The sequence below is a fragment of the Rhinoraja longicauda genome, chromosome 6 (genome assembly GCF_053455715.1).
Source record: "Rhinoraja longicauda isolate Sanriku21f chromosome 6, sRhiLon1.1, whole genome shotgun sequence".
Lineage (NCBI taxonomy): Eukaryota > Metazoa > Chordata > Chondrichthyes > Rajiformes > Arhynchobatidae > Rhinoraja > Rhinoraja longicauda.
In genome coordinates this window covers 69,815,509-69,823,932 of record NC_135958.1, presented here as the reverse complement: position 1 = coordinate 69,823,932, position 8,424 = coordinate 69,815,509, and the positions used below count along the sequence as shown (strand labels likewise).

The window sequence follows — 8,424 nt, the reverse complement described above, 5'->3', positions numbered from 1 at the left end:
TTTATTTAAGGGTTTGCTGATATTTCTTCCAAGGTACTCCAATATAAAAAGTTTCACCTGTGTTCACTTAAACAGAATATGCCTCTTACACTCCAAGAAATATTGTTTTTCTCTGCCAATGTTAATCCGACCAACATACTTTCATTGTTTCGTGTAGAGTCAATAAATCTGCTGTCATTGCTGTTTAATGGACATCAGCTGTGGTTTGCCAGTATCCCCACCTGCTCCTCATTTCCCTGCCTTTGCACTGTGAATCTGCCTTTACTCTCCAGATAGCTCCAGTCGTAGGTTTCCAAAAATCAAAGATCCACTTTTTAAAGAACGTAAATCAGTTCCTTGGGCTGGATATCAATAACCGGCATCAAAACGTTCATCACTGAAATATTGAGCCCTGATCGTAACTACGGTGTAGTTTTCCAGCAGGTGAGGTTTGATGTTCAAAATTCACCCACTGGATGGAAAATAAACCTGGGGTATATTAAATCCTGGGCCTCGCTTAAGTTAAGTGTGGATAGACTGGAGTGCTGGAGTAACTCAGGCAGTATCTCTGGAGTAAAAGCATGGGTGACATTTTGGGTCGGGACCCTTCTTCAGACTGAAAGTAGACGGGAGGGAACTGGAGGCACCAGTCTGAAGAAGGGTCTCGACCCAAAGTGTCAACCATTCCTTCTCTCCAAAGATGCTGCCTGCCCCGCTGAGTTAATTCAGCTCTTTGTGTCTGTCTTTGGAGGTAAGAAACGGCCAGAACAAAGCAGGGCCAGCAACAGATGACCAAGGAAGGGTGGAGCTAAACCCTCCTTATACCAGACCATAGGGAGGGGAATAGTGTCCATTATTAACGATTGACCACTATAACCGAGTAAGGCATTATCATTGTATAAGTAGTCGAAACGACAACTGCAGTTGCTGCTTAATACACAGACAGACACAAAGTGCTGGGGTAACTCAGCAAGCCAGGCAGCATTTCTGAAGATCACAGATAGGTGGCGCTTTCGGTCTAGACCCACTTTCAGACTCACGGACTGGAACTAGGTCTGGAATCCAGGTGAGAGGACAGCCCCGGCCTACTGGCGGCAGGGGGAGAGGTAAGGATCGGCAGATGCATTGGCCACAGCCCAGGTGCAGGTGAGGGGCAGCCGGGGGGTGGCATAGGCCACCGTTGCTGGAGCAGTCTGCTATACCCAAAATCCATCATAAAGAGGTCCACTAAAACAAGGGTTTACTACATTGGACCAGCCTATCATATTTACCTTCCTCTGTTAAGTGGTAAGGTGAATCAAATTGCACAATTCCACATGCAAAGCTTTGTTATTTTTATGAACAGTAAAAACCAATACACGCAGGAAAAACCACTGCACGTATTAAATAACAAATCAAATATCCATCCACAGCATGCAATGAAAACGAATATCATAGCATTCTATCCTACATGCTTGGTAATAACCGTGAATGGATTAATGTATCTAAATTACAATTAAAATATACCATTGTGTGTTTACATAATATTTTCATTTTTAAACATGTATATTAATTCTAAATGTATTTTGAAATTTTCTCTTCGCGGTGATATGTGGGCCCTAGTTTATACTGTGTGAGACATTGAGGAATCATCCATTCAGCAACATAGTAGTAGCATGCGGTTATTAAAAAAAAATTCTGATGAAAGGTCTTCGATCTGAACCGTTTGTTCAGTTTCTCTTTCCACAGATACATCAGTAACGCCAGCAGTTTTTGCTGTTATTTCAGACTCCCGAACTTAAACATTATTTCAAAGTCATAAGCTACAAGTGTGTTGCACAGCCAGGACGAGCTGAGCCTCTCAGCCCCACACCCTTTGTCATTCAATAATCTAGAAAACAGTTGAGACAATGATTTGTACAGCAACGACACGCCAAATAATTTTGATGGGGATGAAGCGCTGTTCCAGGTTGATTCTGAGCCGTTCTATTGCAGCAGCGACTGTTTCAGGCTCGGATATGGACCTCTGCGAATTCCTGTCCCATGGCCTCTGTTTCTTGATGTCATGTCATCTGGCCTCCTTCTCCCACATACCCGCTCATTACCAGGCATATATTTTTGCACCAAGAACTTCGTCCCTACCTCATACTGGTCCCTTCAGTTGTGGAATCCTTCATTTGTATTTTTTGCCACCGCAATGTTCTGATTACTTGTCTTGAAGATTCCAGTTACTGCATACCCTTGTTAACCCTCCCTGCTGCACGTCTCCTTAACTCATTGGCCTCTCGTTTCTGCTTGCGTCATGTCAATGGATGGCACCAATCCTACTCTCATCTCTTTCCCATCCTGTGGAGATACCTCCACAAATCGTTTAATTATTTACCTTTAAAAGGGTTCCAAAATATGTGATTTTTTATTCTCCTCCTGTCTTCTCGTTCTCCCAGTCCTCCTGGATAATTAAACTGCACACACCTTTCAAAATGTTCCAAGTTAATGTCTATTGCACAAGAAATATGCAAATGTAAATCACCGTAGCAGAAAGTTATGACCAGCACCATTACATTCAGCTGCCTTTCTGTGCCTTGTGGAAAAAAAGACCCAGGTTCGATCCTGACCTTGAGTGCTGTCAGTGTGGAGTTTGCACGTTTTCCCTTTTTACACTTTAAGGGCAGAGGGTCACATTTTCTTGTTTCTCCGTGATAACAAACCCAATAAATGTGCACAATAAACTGAGCATCCTGACTTGTCTTTACTTTGTGTTAAATGGAACAATATTTTAGCAGGTGCAATTACTCAGACACCCAGTGACGTAGCAGTAAAGTGCTGTGCACTGAATTAAGACAGTCATATTTTGGGTGGGTTTCCTCCGGGTACTCTGGGTTCCTTCAACATCCCAAAGATGGGCAAGTTTGTAGGTTAATTGTAGGCTTCTGTAAATTGCCCGAGTGTGTAGGGAGTGGATGAGAAAGTGGGATGACATAGAACTAGTGTGAATGGGTGATTGATCGGTGGTCGGCACAGACTCGGTTGGCCAATGGGCCTATTTCTGAGCTATATCGCCAACCTAAACCAATCACATTGTGGATCAGGGCTACACAGTTTCTTAAAATATGTATTCTTGATAAACAAGCTTTACAGACTTTCTTTTGTTTCAGTGAAATCTTAGTGCGGTGAGGAATAGGAAATGGGATACCAATAGGACTGGAGTTAATTAGGAAAGATCGACATAATCCTACTGTAATATTGATCCATCCATCGCAATGTGAGCAGGGCTGCTGCAGCATGTATTAATCATGGCTTCACTTCTGCATTGCACTTGCTGTTTTTATGCGAATGGATCACTTCCTTAATGTTTGCTGCGAAGCCCTTCAATTGCTCTATTCTGAAAATTTCGAGCTGAACCTTTTGTTGATCCATGTCCTCCACAGATGCTGCCTGGCACGCTGTTCCTCCAGCGCTTTGTGCTTCACTCAAGATTCCAGCATCTACAGTTCCACATGTCATGTTGACTTCAGAGTCATAGAGTCACACAGCATGGAAACAGGCCTTTCAGCCCAGCTTGCCCATTGCGACCAAGGTGCCCTATCTGCACTAGTCCTACCTACCCACATTTGTCCCATATCCCTCTAGTCAAGTCAAGTCAAGTCAAATTTATTTGTCACATACACATACACGATGTGCAGTGAAATGAAAGTGGCAATGCCTGCGGGTTGTGCACAAAAAGAATTACAGTTACAGCATATAAATAAAGTTAATAAGTTACTATTAGTGTCACAAAAATTTATAAAAGTTGACAGTCCTGATGGCCTGTGGGAAGAAGCTCCGTCTCATCCTCTCCGTTTTCACAGCGTGACAGCGGAGGCGTTTGCCTGATCGTAGCATCTGGAACAGTCCGTTACTGGGGTGGCAGGGGTCCCTCATGATCTTACTTGCTCTGGATCTACACCTCCTGATGTATAGGTCCTGCAGGGGGATGAGTGTAGTTCCCATGGTGCGTTCTGCCGAATGCACTACTCTCTGCAGGGCCATCCTGTCCTGGGCAGAGCTGTTCCCAAACCAGACTGTAATGTTGCCGGACAGGATGCTCTCTACAGCCCCAGAGTAGAAGCAATGAAGGATCTTCAGAGACACTCTGAATTTCCTCAGTTGTCTAAGGTGGTAAAGGCGCTGCTTAGCCTTACCCACCAGTGCGGCAATGTGCGTTGCCCATGTCAGATCCTCTGCGATGCGGACTCCCAAGTATTTAAAACTGCTCACCCTATCCACAATCGACCCATTTATCTCCAGTGGCGTGTACGTCCTTGGATGTTTAGCCCTTCTGAAGTCCACAATCAGCTCCTTTGTTTTAGTGATATTCAAGAGGAGGCTCTAAAGCTTTCATGTCCGTGTACCAGTCCCAATGTCTTTTAAATGTTGTTATGGTTTCTGCCTCAAGTACCTCCTCCATATACCCACCACCCTCTGTGAAAATTTTGCCTACTCAGATTCCCATTAAATCTATCTATCCCCTCTTACTGAAAACTTCATCCTCTCACCCTCTACCCCCATTTCCAAATTCAGATCCTCTCTTTGTTATGTAACAGCTTGGTGGTTCTGCCACTGAAGCGAGCAATGTCTGTGTGATGTCCAAATCTCCAGGAGCAGATCCCATCTGTGTAATGTGTAAAAAAGGCAAGTCCAGGATCAATTCACATTATTCCATCTGACAAGGAGGCTGCTTGTCCTCACTCTTCCACCAACTGAGTTCACTTGTTCAGCAAATGAATGGGCTCACGAAAAATAATTGAGTAATGTTTACGTGCAAACTTTGTAAAATTAGACAGATTTTGACAAGATTTTGGGGCAGCACTGTGGCACTGCTGGCAGAGCTGCTGGCAGAGCTGCTGCCTCACAGCGTCAGAGACCTGGTTCGATCCTGACCTCAGGTGCTGTCTGTGTGGAGTTTGCACATTCTCCTTGTGACCGCGTGGGTTTCCGCTGGGTGCTCTGGTTTCCTCACACTTTCCAAACACGTGGATTTGTAGGTCAATTGACCTCTGAAAATTGCTCCTAGTGTGTATGGAGTAGATGCGAAAGTGGGATAACAGAACTAGTGTGAACGGGTGATCGATGGTCGGCATAGACTAGGTGGGCCGAAGGATCTGTTTCCATGCTGAATCTCTAAAGAAAAAGAGTGATATTGATTCTGTCACAGCAATGTCCGCAACATTCTCATCAAGGAAACCTAGAATAGATACTGATATTATATATGTCCTTATTGTAGAACTATATAATCATTTCATCTGTACTCATTTCTTTTGCGAGGTTTGTGATGAATTGTTTTTGCATTTTAAGGGCGGAAGGTCACATTTTCTTGTGTTCCAGTGATATCAAACTCAATAAATGTGCTCAATAAACTGAGCATCCTAACTCGTCTTTATTTTGTGATAAACTGAACATTATTTGAGCAGGTACAATTACTCTGATACCCAGTAGCGTAGCAATACAGTGCCATGCACTGAATTAAGACAGTCATATTTTAATTCCAGGCTTTGTTTCACTCAGGTTAATAAATAAAAACATAAATGCTGAAATAGGAGAAATTGGAATAGCGCAGTGGTCTAGATTTATTCTTGTCAGGCAATCTTTGACAAAATTGTCTAATATAACACACAAAATTCATTTTTCAGATGGTCCTGCTGCACTGTTATTGCTATCTGTTACTTCATTTTAAATCTGCTGGCTCTGTTTTCAAGTCCACGCTGCATTTTCCACTTGCACAGAAGAGAAACAGGATCCTGCTGGAAGCCCTCCTGTGGGAAGCCATTCATTTCAATCGCCCTCGTTTGCCAACTATTGGTAGATGCACAGAGTCTCTTGCCCAGAGTGCGGGAATCGAGAACCAGAGGACATAGGCTTAAGGAGAGGGGGGAAAAGATTTAATAGGAACCTGAGGGGGAACCTTTTCATCCAAAGGGTGGTGGGTGTATGGAACGAGCTGCTGGAAGAGGTAGTTGAAGCAGGTATTATTGCAACATTTAAGAAACACTTAGACAGGTACATTGATAGGATAGGTTTAGAGGGATGTAGGCCAAATGCAGGCAGGTGGAACTAGTGTAGATGGTATGTTAGCCGGTGTGGGCAAGTTGGACCGAAAGAACTGTTTCCACGCTGTAAGACTTTATGACTCATAGAAAATGTTAAGGTCATTCTGTTCATTCAGATATGTCTTTATTACCTTGAGTTTTAGAATCCTAGTCATTGGTATAGATGAGAATCAGTCGGAAATAGTTAAGAATGTTGAGAGATGTTCCGGGTTGAGAGATTTTCTCCAGAGATGCTGCCTGACCTGCTGAGTTACTCCAGCACTTAGTGTCCTTTTTTGTATTAACCAGCATCTGTAGTTCCGTGTTTCGTGTGTGAGTGTGTGAGATTTCAGGATTGAAGATTGGCTTCTGATTCAGTTATTTATTCTATTAGAAATACACAAAGTGCTGAAGTAACTCAGTGAGTCAGGCAGCATCTCAGGAGAATTCCGTCAGCAATTTGTGTCTTTGTTTTGGAGACCGGCATTTACAGTTCCTCCTGTCTTTTATTTATACTTTGGTTCTGCATGAAAATCCAGCTTGTTTACATTTATAATATAGTGATATCTAGCCCAATGGTGTGAAAAGCCTGATCATGTTCAGCATGTTATGTGGTACCCATATTGAACAAAGGTCCCAAGGTTCATGTTCATGTTATAGGAGCAGAACTAGGCCATTCGGCCCATCAAGTCTATTCAACCCCATTCTCCTGCCTTCTCCAAATAACCCTTGACACCCGCACTAATCAAGAATCCATCAATATCTGCCTTAAAAATATCCATTGACTTGGCCTTCACAGCCTTCTGAGGGCAATGGATTACACAGATTCACTCTGACTGAAGAAATTCCTCTGCATCTCCTTTCTTAGTCCTTTTATACTGAGACTATGCCCTCTCTGGTCCTAAACTCTCCCACTTGTGGAAACACCCACTCTATCCAGGCTTTTCAATATTCCATGAGAAGAAGGATGATTCTTCAGAATCTGTGGTATTTATTTCACAAAATGCTGGAGTAACTCAGCAGGTCAGGCAGCATCTCAGGAGAGAAGGAATCTGTGGATAAGTTGTCTACGCTGTATATAATAGGCAGTCAGCAATGGAAAATAAATAAATATATATATATATATATATATCACCTTCACTTTTATGCTCACTGACTCCTTTCTTCCCACACATTACCAGCACTGACTGTGTGCCTGGGCTCGGCATTGAGATTTGTTGCATTTTGCAAGAGCTGGGCAGATTGCTGGTGCAATTAGTATAAGAAAATAACTGCAGATGCTGGTACAAATCGATAGTATTTATTCACAAAGTGCTGGAGTAACTCAGCAGGTCAGGCAGCATCTCAGGAGAGAAGGAATGGGCGACGTTTCGGGTCGAGACCCTTCTCTCCCGAGATGCTGCCCGACCTGCTGAGTTACTCCAGCACTTTGTGAATAAACACCTTTGCTGGTGCAACTGTTGGGCAGACTGGGGCATGCATGTTTCGGAAACGCTTTCTTGTGCGACATTTGTGTCCTTTCCGCCGCGCCGTAGGGGCCCAGGGAGAGGAGGCCTGTGCTCGGCCTCGGGGAGAGGGGGGGCTTGTTGTGGTCGGGGAGAGGGGGGACTGGGAGAGGGGGGGACTGGGAGAGGGGGGGGACTGGGAGAGGGGGGACTGGGAGAGGGGGGGACTGGGAGAGGGGGGACTGGGAGAGGGGGGGCTTGTTGTGGTCGGGGAGAGGGGGGACTGGGAGAGGGGGGACTGGGAGAGGGGGGACTGGGAGAGGGGGGGACTGGGAGAGGGGGGGACTGGGAGAGGGGGGACTGGGAGAGGGGGGGGCTTGTTGTGGTCGGGGAGAGGGGGGACTGGGAGAGGGGGGACTGGGAGAGGGGGGACTGGGAGAGGGGGGACTGGGAGAGGGGGGACTGGGAGAGGGGGGGGCTGCTGGTCGGGGAGAGGGAGCTTGTGTGCTCGGGGAGAGGGGGGTGACTGCTCCTCGGCCATGGCTGGAGCCCGGACCCGGCGCGTCCGCTACTGGGCCCACGTTGCAGCGCCGGTGAGACGAGCCCGCTGCTCGGCGCTGCTGCTGCCGCTGCTGCCGCCGCCCTCCCCGCCCCACACACGGCTCTGTGTGTGCAACCGCTCCCACTGTGTCTACATTTACCGCGACCGCGGCTCCCTGCAGGTGAGTGGCCGCCTTGGTGACAAACCCAGCGGCATGACACTTTAACTCTCCTTCCCCTCCCCATACTGCCCCCCCCCTCCAAAACCAGCCCTTCCCCGGGTCTCCCCACCCAACCCGCCCCGCCCCCTCCCCCGGGTCTCCCCACCCAACCCGCCCCGCCCCCTCCCCCGGGTCTCCCCACCCAACCCGCCCCGCCCCCTCCCCCGGGTCTCCCCACCCAACCCGCCCCGCCCC

General features: G+C 46.5%; 1 protein-coding gene across 5 annotated transcripts in view; it reads left to right on the top strand.

The window, feature by feature from the left end:
- The first annotated feature begins 7,968 nt into the window (after positions 1-7,968).
- faap100 (FA core complex associated protein 100) overlaps positions 7,969-8,424 on the top strand; it is a 29,678-nt gene continuing 29,222 nt past the window's right edge. For all 5 annotated transcript variants that reach the window (XM_078401276.1, XM_078401275.1, XM_078401279.1 and 2 more), the window contains exon 1: positions 7,969-8,190. In XM_078401276.1, coding sequence (XP_078257402.1) covers positions 8,008-8,190 — 183 coding nt within the window. In that variant the 5' untranslated portion in view covers positions 7,969-8,007. The remainder of the gene's footprint in view (positions 8,191-8,424) is intronic.